Source organism: Peromyscus californicus, unplaced genomic scaffold, assembly GCF_007827085.1.
Source record: "Peromyscus californicus insignis strain IS unplaced genomic scaffold, ASM782708v3 Scaffold_20__1_contigs__length_68692818, whole genome shotgun sequence".
Taxonomy (NCBI): Eukaryota; Metazoa; Chordata; class Mammalia; order Rodentia; family Cricetidae; genus Peromyscus; species Peromyscus californicus.
Window position 1 is genome coordinate 6,389,927 of NW_026294503.1, and position 13,077 is coordinate 6,403,003.

The window sequence follows — 13,077 nt, forward strand, 5'->3', positions numbered from 1 at the left end:
CTTCCTTCGATCTTTCCCTACCTGTCCGGCTCCAGCCTACTCTACCTCATCTCATGCTCATGCAGTTTCCTTTGCTCACCAGGCCCCAGTTCCAGGGCTTGCTTTGATTTTCTAGAGTTTTTCAAGCACCTTCCAACCCAAGCACCTCTGTTCTGGCCACTCTTCAGGTGTTGACATTGCCAAAGAGCTGGTTATGAAAAAGCTCTCTGCTGCTGAAGTGAAGGAAACACAGTCTCTGTTAGAAGTGTTGAGACTTCTCTCTGGGAGCTGTTTTTTTTTTTTTAACTTCATCATCATCATCATTATCATCATCATCATGATCATCATCACCGTGGTCATCATCAGTTTGATATTGGAGATTGAGCACAGAACCTCATGAAGACCCAATTATTTTTATACCAAAATATTTAGAGGAGGAAGCAAAAGGTGTCAGAGGACCTCTAATTTGCCACAGGCAGATGGAGTCACCCATCCTGGGTAACTGCTCACCCTCTGCCTCAGAGGTTGCAGAGGCCTGCTGGGGCAACCAAGAGGGAAGACAAGCCCAGGCCTTGTCTGGAGTCTTCAAGCCGGTGCTCCCTTCCGCCTCACAGACTATGGTAAGTGTCCACAGGGACCTCCACCTGAGACTGGACTCTTCTTATCTTGAACGTAGTCACTGTAAGAGGCTGTCTTATTACTATTCAGTGAGCATTCGTTGGGGTCCTCGCTGACGCATGGTGATGTTTTGCTTTCTTGGGAACAAAACTGAGAAGACCACGAAGTTGCAGGCCTGGCAGGGTTGTTTGTGACAAGTGTCTAATTACATTGTCGTGGGCCCTGCCTGCTTCCTACCCTGTAAACAGGCACTGACTCTAACTTAACTTTCGGTGACAACACTGTCTCCCCAATTTTCTAGTGCTGTGTATCCACCGCTTTTAGAACAAGTGTCCAGAAAACTTGGGAGGCTTTCTGTGAGCTTCAGAGCTACCCAGAACGAGATGGTTTGATAGAAGGATGGATGGGTAGGTGGATGACTGCATCAGCGGGTGGGTGCATGGGTGGACCGATGATGGCTGGCTGACTGGGAGCCTAGGAGGTCTCCTGAAGACCGAAGAGGGACCCCTTTCCCCCTTCCCACCACCTGTGTGCTGCTGCTTAGCATGGCCTCTCCCAGAGCACTGAAGGAGGGCTTTGCAGCGGGCCGGTGGGAGAGGCGAGGTTGAGAGGAGCTGGGGAAGGAGAGTGGGGAGGAGGAGGGCCTTGGAGGCGGAGAAGAGGGGCGGCGGGCGCCCGGGGAGCCTGGCGCTGGCAGCAGCTCTGGCGGTTAGGGGACCGATGTCGCTGCCGCTGCCGCTGCGGGCGCCTCCTCGCGGGCCGGAGCTGCGTCGCCCGGGCTGAGCCGCAGCCGCAGCCGCAAGCCGAGCGGCCGCCAGGCGCGCCCGCAGCACGGGAGGATGGGCTGCGGCGGGAGCCGGGCTGATGCCATCGAGCCCCGCTACTACGAGAGCTGGACCCGGGAGACCGAGTCCACCTGGCTCACCTACACCGACTCGGACGCGCTGCCCAGCGTCGCCGCCGCCGACAGCGGCCCCGAGGCGGGCGGCCTGCACGCGGGTGAGTGAGCCCCGCGCCCGGGAGGCCCCGGCTGCCCGCAACGAGCCCGAGCTGCAGGAGAGCCCGGGGCAGCCGGGCGCCCCACGGCGTGCTGGCGGGTGGGGTGACCGAGACAGAGGGACAGAGTAGGACCTGCCGGCTGACCAGCTGGCAGACTCAAGCCCCAGGGAGCCAGGTCAAGGAGAACAGCTTCCCAGAGGACTGAGCTAACCCTCTACATTGCTGCCACCCAGCACTCCTTGGCCTCAGGCAGTCAGTGCATATGCATTGGCCCGGGCGTGGGTGGGTGGGGTGGGTGGGAGGACGGCCCACTTCACCCCCAAGCCTAGCCCTCAGCTCACCCCTCGTTTCCCACCTGAGCTAGTGGGCCTTTACCCAGCTTTGGTCCAGCTTCCCTTCTGGCCACCCGTGTACTCAACTGGGTGATTCTCCATCCACTGGGCCACCTGGCCCTCACACCTTTGGTGTTTGGACAAGACTCTTGAGCAGAATCGTCTGGGTGGAGCCTTCTTGTCTCCTCCCTCATCCCTCCGGTTGGGAATGAGCCCCACTGCAGGGCTTCAAATTCCTCACCTAGATCAGGGCACAGTCCCTGCCTGCCCACCACCAATGCTGCTCTCCAGCCCACTTTTCCAAGCAGTTATGTCATAGTGAAGGATTTCTCTCCTTATCCCAAGATGCTGGCATGCTTTATGTGAAGCCAGACATAAGAGATTTTGACTATAAATGCTCTTACCTAGGTCAATCCTCGCACCGCAGGAGTCTGACAGGGATCTGCAGAGAAGTTCCTGGTCTAGTCACAAGTGTCAGGATTTGAGTTAAAGCAGACGCTCACAAACACAGGCAGCTACTGTTGAGGTAGACTGACCTTTTGACCCTAAATGTGCTGGTGACATCACAAGGAAAAGCAATAAAACCTCTCCACTTGTTACATAGATCAATATTTGGGTTTTAAGTCCTGTTGCCTGATCCCGTTGTGTTGGCATTACTTCAGTCTTGGGAATAGATATCCCCACCCTTGACACCAACACTTGCTCCTTTTATTCATTTATTTTTTTCGGAGCTGAGGACCGAACCCAGGGCCTTGCACTTGCTAGGCAAGCGCGCTACCACTGAGCTAAATCCTCAACCCTCCTTTTATTTTTTTTAAGGACGCAAAATCTGGCTATATTGTCCAGACTGGCCTTGAGCTCCTGAGCTCAAGCACTCTTCCTTCTCCAGCCCCTCACCCCTACCCTACCCCCTTACCCCTTAGTTGGGAGATAGGCATAAGCTCCCCCAGCTTGCCTGGGGAAACTGTGGTAATGCTGGATTTGTCTTAAAATTGTTGGACTCCCAGTGACCATGATGGTTACTGTGTGCTGCTGCTGTATCCAGCAGTTTCCCAAATGGCATGCTGGCTGAGTTCAGTGTCAGGAGGAGGATGACAGGGGCTTCTGAAGGTTTTGTAAATGTTAGCTGTGACAGCATTTCTGAGACAGTGTCATACTTCTCTGGAGAGTCCAAGGCCAGGGAGGCACTGTAAGGAAACACGCTTGGAAAGATTCAGTTGCAAAGAACAAAGCGCAGCTTCAAAGAACAGCTGTTTGGTGGCACTCGGCGTACACGCGTGTGCGTGTGTTTATTGTGTGGGTATCAAAGTTGCTGTGGGCTGGCTGATTAAAAACACATGCACGTTCCTCAAGTCTTTCCCAACACTTACTCATTATTTTCAGTCTATGTATCATGAAATCTAGTTCCTGCCACAGGTGAGGCATGGGACAGGCCCACTCATTGATGAAAACTTTCCTAATAGGGACAGCCTTACAAGGTCCTGAAGACAGTATCATTCAGAGGAAGGCGTCATGTCCAGTCCAGGGACAGTGTCTCAGATGGACAGCAGCATTTTAATTCCCTAGAAATTTCAATCAGTCTTAGCGTGGAGGAATACTTCTGAAGATCAAGAATGAACAGAGTTTGCATGAGCAGTGCTGAACTGTGTAGTGGGTATATGCATTAGTTCTCTACCTGTGCATATGGAATTACAATACACAGAGCAGCTTAAATAGCCCACGTTGCTGACTCAGTTCCCATGGTTGGAATACAGGCCATTGCTTGGCTAGATCTTTGTTTAGGATCCCGAGACTTCAGACATGGTATCATCGGGCTGTACTCCTTTATTATTATTATTTATTAATTAATTTTTCCCATCCTGATCACAGTTTCCCCTCCCTCCACTACTTCTAGTCCCTTCCCCTAACCTCCCCCTTCCATTCCTCCTCCTTTCTCTTCAGAAATGTGCAGGCCCCCCATGTATATCAGCTAGCCGTGGTATATCAATTTGCAGTGAGACTAGACACCTCCTCTTTTATTAAGGCTGGACAAGGCACCCCAGTAGAAGGGAAGGGTCCCAAAGGCAGGTAACAGAGTCAGAGGCAGCCCTTGCCACCACCGTTAGGAGCCCCACAAGAAGTCCAAGCTACACAACAGTAACATATATGCAGAGGGCCTAGATCAGTCCCATACAGACTTCCTAGTTGGCAGTTCGGTCTCTGTGAGGCCCTATGAACCCAGGTTAGTTGATTCCTTGGGTTTTCCTGTGGTGTCCTTGACCCCTTTGGCTCCTATAATCCTTCCTCCTCCTGTCCCACAGGATTTCCAGAGGTCCGTCTAATTGCTTGGCTGTGGGTCTCTGCATGTTTCCATCAGTTGCTGGGTGAAGCCTTTCTGATGATAATTGGGCTAGGCACCAGTCTATGAGTATAGCAGAATATCGTTATGAATCATTTCATTGACTTTTTTTTTTTTTAAACCAGTCATGTTTGGTTCTATCTAGGTCTTTGGGCTATCTAGTCTCTGAGTCCTGGCCCTCCAGGCTAGACCAGGGGTGAGTTCCCGCTCATCATATGGATCTCAAGCTAGATCAGTCATTGTTTAGTCATTCCCATGCCACCTTTGTCCCAGCATCTCTTGTAGGCAGGGCAAATAGTAGGTCAGAGGTTATGTGAACCTAGGTTTTATGGAGTGCACTGGTATTGGGTGGGGACTGAAGAGGGGCTTGTTTGCCGTGGTTTTGCATCCTGGAAACAATCATCTTTAGTCAGCTTGGGTCATCTGAGAAAGTTACAGATTTACTGTGTTTCTTCCACCCTGGGCCAGGACTCTCCACTCTTTTGTTCCTCCCAGCCCCCCGCCCCCATGTGTCCCCTGTGGGAGCTTTTCTAATGAACCCAACCCCATGACCCATAGGTGCCCTATAGGGAACCAGAATGGCAGTCTCTGTCTATAACAATCCTTTTCTGAGGGAGGCAGCCGAATGGAAGAGCTGGGTTCAGGACTGCATGTTGCAAAATAACCAAGATGCCTTTGTTCTAGGAATTAGAGCTGGAGAAGACCCTGGAGGTCATCTGTCCAGGGCACGTGGACTCTCAGATCAATTGTCCCCATCGGGAAACTTCCTCAACCATGTACCTCCAGTTCTCTCAGAACTCAAGACTCCCTTCTTCCTGGGGCCCTGGTCCCTCCTCCTTCGTGTCAAATGGGAACTGCCTTTCTCTTGGTAGCCTTAACTGTAGGACCAACTCCTCTCTGTCTTCCATGCTTAGGGCGTAGGTGACGCAAGGTTGGGTCCTTCCATGGATTCTCCAGAAGACTGAGCATCAACTGATAAAGGGCTTTTCCTAAGGAGCAGGCACCCGGTCTATTGTGCCTTACCTCAGCTAGTCCTACATTTTCTGTTTACTCTCTTCCTTGTAGTCTTTGCAACTGGACATCCCCCAACCTGAGTCAGGTGTCTTTCTGATCCCACAGCTTCTGTTAAAAAAAGCTCTCCCCTAACCTTAACCCACTCCATGGAAACTTCTGGACCAGCCTAAAGATTCCATAGGCTCCCCACATCACAATTCCACAAGCGTGTGTGCTGAGACGCTCCATTTCAGCACAGCAGCCTCAGATGCTCAGCTTTCACCTGTCTCCTAGACTGAGGGCGTGTCACATGACAAGCGTTCCCTCAGCATTTGTGTAAGAGATCCGCACTTCACTGTGGGTGGTGGGAGGCGTATTTTTATGCCAGTTCCACAACTGAGTTTCTTGCCCATCCCCCATTCCTCTCACTGACAACCGACCCTGGGGCTCTGCTTCCTGTTTTGGGAGGTTTCCAGCAGCCAGCGGAATGCAAGTGAGTTTTTAGATCCCACTCTCGGTAGGTTGGGATTGAAGATCTAGCTGAACTAGAGCAGCTGCTATCCCTTCACCTGCCCGGATTTCCAACACTATTGCAGAAGGAAACAGAATAGGTCTGGTGTGGATTGATTCTTATAAAACCGGTTTGCTGGACTGTTTTGTTTTACTTCCATTGTGGGAGGGGGGCTCTCCGAGGAGAGCGAGTCTCCTGAGGTTGTCACGACCCGTCCAGTGCCGCTGTTCCACACACCGATACCCTCTCAGTCCCGTTTCCACTTCATTGCCAGTCTCTCCTTAAAATTTCAAATGTCTCCCACAAAATTTTCTAATCTATTTAGAGAGTAAAATGCTCCAAATTTATCTCAAGTAGTTCTTTATAATTTCAAATAATTGTGCTAGTATATCACACTTTGGAGAGTTTGGGCAAATGGTTTACCTTAATAAGCTAGAAGCCAGATAAGACACTTAGTATTATTATTAGCTACCATTTACTGATGGCTTCTGAAGGCACTGTTCTTGACATTTAATGTAAATCACCCCACTTAATGTGTACAACAAGGATGAGACAGGAACCATTGCCTCCTGCGTTTACAAGCCAGGGAAAGAGGCTGAGAGTGTTCTCTATCCCAGAACTGGGATCCAGCTTTCTCTGGTGGCAAGCACTCTTCAATAACCCCAGTGAATGGGGGTTGGTTTTAGAGTCCTTGATTTTGCAGTTAATGGGATGCAGAGTCTAGCCTAATCTCTTGATGATCCAGGCTGATGTCCGACAGTGCGTTCCTCTGTCTTATCCCCCTTAGTGTAGGAAGCTTCCTCCTCTGCAGAGCACCTTCCTCTGAGACTCTTCCTACTTCCTGTGATTTCCACCTGATGAACACCAGTCCTGTGGGGTCATGTCTTGCATAAACAGCTCTCTCAATCCTGGAAGATGCCGTGGGTCTTCTGCTACAGTTCTTCCAGGTCAGATGTGCGATACTGTAATCATCTTCTTGACTCTCGGGGCTTGACTGTATTCTCTAAAAGCACTACTCACTCCATCCAAGTCTTTCCTTGACATGAGCAACCTTGGTTAGAGCTAGGCTCTTGATGTTTGCTTAGCTGCGTAGGACAACACAAGGGACATTCTGAAGCGGCCTCTGAATGCACCTCTCCTGGCACAGGAAAAATCAGGTGAGACTTTGTCTGCTCTTGTTGGCACATTACCTTGGTGACTCACAGAAAGCTCGTGATTAGTTAAAACCCATAGTTCTTTCTTTCTAATCAAACTGAAGTTCTGCGGCATCAGGAACATTATGCTTCCTCTGCTATAGACCCAGCACTTGGGACAGTAACTGGAATATAGATGACACTCAATAAACATCAAATGAGTGACTCCCTCCCAACCCTGTGACTCTGCACTAACATAACTGTGTTAAGTAACCCCCAGTTTGGATGTTTGCATTTATTGTAAAAATTCATCTTAGTGGTTTCCAAATTACTGTTTAAGTCTGTTGACTTTTGTTCACTTTGATGATGCTATGAAGAGAACATTCTAGGCCTTCATTTCCCCATGTTTATAGACTGAAGATGGAAGATTATTTGTTCTTCTGTTTGTTCAGTAGACATTCAGCACAGAGATGAGTAAGTCGCGTTTCTTTATTTCAAGAAGTAGATAATAAATGAAAGACCAACCCAGAAATGTCAACCAGGTCAGCGTGGTCCATGCTGCAGGGGAAATTCAAGGTCTAAGCATTTCGTTCAGCCTGGGGAGTTACTGTGTACACAGATCATAGAAGAACCAAAGAAGCAGGTGTTCCCACGGCTCCTTCCAAGCAGGAAAGGTAGAGGAAGGCAGCCTGGCTTCCCCAAGAGATGTCCTGAGAGGGACAGTCCTGGGGAGAACCCCCAACCTAGGTCTTCCTGTGCATGAAACCTCCCACCTCAGCCCCAGCCCCTTCTAGACGCCTGTTAAAACTGGTGCCTCTGTCTTTAACTAATGATTAACTCACAGCTGCCACCTTCAAGGGTGCTGGTTAGGTTAGATAAGTGATGCCTGGCTGAGCGAGGCTGGTGACGGAGCTCTCCTGGATGGATAATCTAAAAAGTTTATGTGTTCCCTTTCCCTGTAGACCCCAGATAAGATGTTATTTCTCATCACTTCCGTCTACTCATCATATTTAGGTTCTTGCCTACTATTGGTTGCGTAGTAAGAAAATATTTCTTTTTGCTCTACAGAAAGCTTTTATTTTTCTTCTTATTGTTGTGGGCGTGAGAGCATGCATGATGTGTATGGGTATCCATGCCACAGGACCCTCTGGATGCCAGACAACAGCTTTGTGCAATCTGACCTCTCCTTCCCCATTGGAGGATTTAACAAGGCAACTCCACATAGTTAAAAAGGAGGTTTATTTTGGGGTAACTTACAGCCAGTAAAGGGGTTGGTTACAGGATCTGGGAGAGGTGAGGTGCAGTCCAGCTGGGTTCTCTGGAGAACTCCGCTTGGTCTCCCATCCAGCATCCAGGATCACCAGGAACCAAGAGCGCCAGCACATCCGGCTCTTGAGGGCTCCTGTCTCGGCCTCACCTCAGGAGCCAGTCCTAGGCAGGTGTGACAGTTACCTGAAGCCTCACTGGGGGTAGTACTTCCAGGTCAAAGCTGGAACAGCTACCCACTACATTCTCCCTTTCTGTGAATTTCCAGGATTGATCTCAGGCTTGCTGGCAAGTGCCTTACCCACTAGACCATCTCTCCAGCCAAACCTGTTAATTAGGAGGGATTTGTTTGTTTTGTAAATGGTACAAGAAACAGGTGACAACAAACCCAAGCAATTTATACACCTCTAGGAAGTCCAAGTTCTCATGGCCGTTCCTGCTCTGACAGTCCAGTGTCAGCATGGCTGCATGGCATTGTCCAGCCCCTTTGAGGGACTAAGGAGCTGACGGAGTTCTCAATAGACAGATGGATGGGGGAGGGGCCTCAACTAGACAGTAAAGATGGCGAGCTTCCAAAATGGCTGGCTCCTTCCTTACCCTCCCGAGATAAAACCCTGGTAGCTTAAAACAAAGGCTTGGCAGGCTTCGTCCCCCACGACCAGTGGGGTTCCCCTTTAGTGGGCTACTGAAGTATGGTTATACCATCTCATGACAGCATTCCTAAGAATACTTTAAGTAGTAAAATTGTCTTGGTTAAAACTTGTCTCTGAGCCAACCATAAACCATTCCTATACAATGTGTCCCTGAGCTAAAGGTTAACTGCTGGACCACTGAACTGCTGTCTCTCTGCTTCTGTAAACAATGCTTGCTTCCTGCAGATGTCCAGAGCTGCCATTCTGTCTATGTCACAATTGTGGGTTTTGCCCTTGAAAATTCAACCAACTGGAGGTTGAGGCTGCTTTCCACTAATCTGCTTGGGACAGGCATGCTGGCAGTTAATAAGGACTCTATTCAACTTATTTAGGCCTCTGGGGAGTTTTACTCTTCAAGTACCCCATAACACCCCTGCCTGTGGACCTGTCCAACAAGTTCAAGGCCAGACTAGAACCTGTGTACCTCAAACTTGTGGACCTATGAGTGTCCTTATCTTTGTTTAAACTGACCAACCCAATTAGGAGAGGAAGACCCCTCCCCAAGATCTTTTAAAAAAAACTCAGCCCTCAAGAAGACAGGGCTTCAGTTTCCTGAGTCCACCTTCTGTAAAGCAGAGGGTCTTTTTCTCTGTGTGCCTTGCTGTGTGTGTTTCTGTAGGTGGGGTTTTTGTCAGGACAGCCAGCTCCCCAATAATTGTCACAGAGACTTATTATAAATGTTTGGCCAATAGCTTAGGCTTGTTACTAACTAGCTCTTACAACTGAAATTAACCCATATTTCTTATCTATGCTCTACCACATGGCAGTACCTTTGTTCAGCACAGCATGTTCATCTCCTGTTTTCTCTGCATCTGGCTGGTGACCCTGCCCTCTGTAGCTGGATGTTTTCCTATGCTCACCCAGCACAAAGGTCCCACAGCCACTTATAAAATTCCTGTGTCCCACCTGGTCCTGCAACTGCTCAGACCCAAGTAAACACACAGAGGCTTATATTATTTTTAAACTATGGCCATGGCAGGCTTTTTGCTAGCTAGCTTTTTGCTAGCTCTTAGATCTTAAATTAACCCATTTCTACAAATCTACGCTTTGCCATGTGGCTCATGGCTTACCAGTACCTTTACATGTTGCTTCTCATGGCAGTGGCTGGCAGTATTTCCCTGCCTTGTCTTTCTCTTTCATCTCTCTCCAGTTAGAATGTCCCACCTAACCTTATTCTGCCTCACCATTGGATAAATAGCTTTATTTATCAACCAATCAGAGCAACACATATTCACAGCATATAGAACAATGTCACCCATCATTTCTCCTAAAAAGGAAGATTTATATTCAACAGCCCTTCTCTGCCCCACTATTCTTTTTCTTTGTCTGCAAGCCCCACCTAACCTCTCCCTGCCTAGATATTGGCCATTTAGCCCTTTATTAAGCCAATGAGAGCAACAAATATTCACAGTGTACAAAAAGATTGTTCCACAGCATGTTTCCTCGCCTTAAAAAGCCTTGGTTTACCGGCTGATTCTGTTTGCTGTGTCCGAGGTTTCTCCTGCTGCTGTGTGCCTTTCAAAAGCAAACTTGAGCAGGACCCCCTAGACAGTACAAGTTGGCCACTAGGTAAAATAATCCCAACCTGACCAGCTGTACATTGAAGTGATTCCATTGTTGGGTGCAACAGCATTCCTACTCGCCTCCTCACTTGTAGGGCCTGGTGGATAGGGGCCGAATAGGGTAGCTTTCTCTCCACCATCAAGGGTCTTTACCTGGCTTCTTCTGTTCTCAGAAGTTCCTCATGCTTGGACCCCTTCAGCATCCTCCTTCAGGACACCTTCCTTCAGTATCTGTGCAATTCATTAGTAAACTTGGTTGTTCTTGGCTGAATCTGCCCAGTGCCTTTCTGTGTCTGGCCCAGAGCTTCTGAATGTCTCCAGAGCTGAGACAATGGATTTCTGATCTTTGAGCAGTTTGTGGTATTTTGTTACAACAGCATTAGTAAACTCCTACTAATATGTGAACACAGACACTGGACGCTGGACACAGTAAGAGGATTTCCGGCGTTTTCCCTCCTGTTTCCTCCCAAGATCGTGTCTATCCCTCTGCTTTTTAGATCTGGGTTGCTGTTTTCAGGAGGAAGAAGCTGAGGTTAGGTGAGGTTAACAGATTGAGCAAGGTCACATGCTGGAAGGCAGAACAGCCTTATGGGAACCCAACTCCCTTTTTTTTTTTTTCTAAACGCTGGGCAACATCTACCCTACCATGACTGCGACTTCCCAGCAGGAATTTCAAGCCCTCCTCTCCCCCATCTGCTCGGTGTTTTGTTGTTTTATATTATGGATCCCTTCGTGGGTGCCTCCTACCAGCATTTCCGTGACTAAGGGCTGGCTTCCTGGAGTCCTGTGACACTGAACGTGGCCCTTCCCGTGCTTTGGTGGCCCACGTGTGCCCATCTCCAGAGAGCAGCATTGCAAGGGGTGCTTGGGGACTTGCCAGGTCCCGCTAAAGATGAATGTCTCTAGGAAGAAAAACACAGTTTTCTGATTTCAATGAAACTTACATTCCTTGTAAAAATTAAGAGAGTGGTGGCTGGAGAGACGGCTTTAGACGTTGAGAGTGGAGCACGGTGCAGCCCCTCCACAGGTCCCATTTAGACAGCTCGCCCCAATATCAGGCTGCTCACAAACTGTAGCTCCAGCTCCAGGGGGATCCAACATCTCTGGTCTCTAAAGGCACGAACACACACACACACACACACACACACACACACACACACACACACACACGCACACGCACATGCACATGCACACGCATGCACACACATGCCCACACGCACACACACATGCACACATGCACAATTAAAATGTGTGGAACTAGGTATACCTTATAATAAATAATCCTTTGTATATAGCCATTCCATGCTCTGCAGTGGAGGGCACGCTGTCTTACATTTTCCCCAGCTGTTTTCTGGGAGGTACAGTCTATGATATGGGAGCATGATAGCCTCTGTCTCAGGGTTTCTACTGCTGTGATGAAGCACCATGACCAAAAGTAACTTGGGGAGGAAAGGGTTTATTTGGCTTACACTTCCATATCACTGTTCATCATTGAAGGACATCAGGACAGGAACTCAAGCAGGGCAGGAACCTGCTTCCTGATGCTGAGGCCATGGAGGAATGCTGCTTACTGTATTGCTCCCATGACTTGCTCAGCCTGCTTTCTTATAGAACCCAGGACCACCAGCCCAGAGATGGCACCCACAATCAGCTGTATAGCAGGCTTTCTTGGACCACCAGCTCCCAAATTATGACACAGAGACTTATTATTAGTTATGAATTCTTGACCTTAACTTATGCTTGTCCCACTAACTCTTATAACTTATATTAGCCTGTTTTTCTTCATTTTTGTTTTACCTGGGGGCTTTTTATCTTTCTTTCACTCTGTATGTCCTGCTTTCCTGTTTCCTCCATGTTTGACTGGCTGGCTGGCGGCTGCCTGGCTCTGGGTGTCTCTCTTTCTCCCTTTCTCCCTCTTAAACCTAGATTGCTCCTCCTACCTATTCTCTCTGCCTGCCAGCCCTACCTATCCCTCTACTGCCCAGCTATGGGCTGTTCAGTGTTTTATTAGACCAATCGGGTGCCTTAGGCAGGCAGGGTGAAACAAATGTAACAAATCTTTACATTGTTAAACAAATGCAGCATAAACAAATGCAATACGCCTTTACACAGTTAAAGTAATATTCCACAACGTAAATAAATGTAACGCACCTTTACATAGTTAAAGTAATATTCCACAACATTTCCCCCTTTTTGTCTAAATAAAAAGAAAAATCTTAACCTTAACAGGGCTGGGCCCTCCCCCATCAATCACTAATTAAGAAAATGCGCTACAGGCTTGCCTACAGCCTGACATTGTGAAGGTATTTTCTTAATTGAGGTTCCCTCCTCTAGGATGACGTTAGCTTGTGTCAAGTTGACATAAAACTATCAAGCACAGCCTCTGCGTGGGAGTGGGGTATAGTTGGAGGCACCAGAACCATGTCTGAGTCTCAAATGCCCATGAGGTCAGGCAGGTTAGCCATTCTTTCTTCTGTCTCATACAACGCCATCCATTCCCAGCTCTGGTTCTCTGGGTGCCACAGGGCAGGTGTGGAATGCCATGTCTGGTCATGAGACTTTCGTGTAAGGAATCAAAGCTGGAAGCCCCATCTGCTGTACAAATGGTGCAAAGTGCCCCAGACTCTGGGTCCAGTTAGCCTTCCTTCACAGTG

At 48.7% G+C, this 13,077-nt stretch overlaps 1 protein-coding gene across 3 annotated transcripts in view; it reads left to right on the forward strand.

Annotated features, from left to right (window-relative positions):
• The first annotated feature begins 936 nt into the window (after positions 1-936).
• Positions 937-13,077, forward strand: part of Baalc (BAALC binder of MAP3K1 and KLF4) — a 76,141-nt gene continuing 64,000 nt past the window's right edge. The window contains exon 1 of one of the 3 annotated variants that reach the window (XM_052747716.1): positions 937-1,596. In XM_052747716.1, coding sequence (XP_052603676.1) covers positions 1,437-1,596 — 160 coding nt within the window. In that variant the 5' untranslated portion in view covers positions 937-1,436. The remainder of the gene's footprint in view (positions 1,597-13,077) is intronic. The other 2 variants (XM_052747715.1, XM_052747714.1) reach the window with 2 other exon arrangements.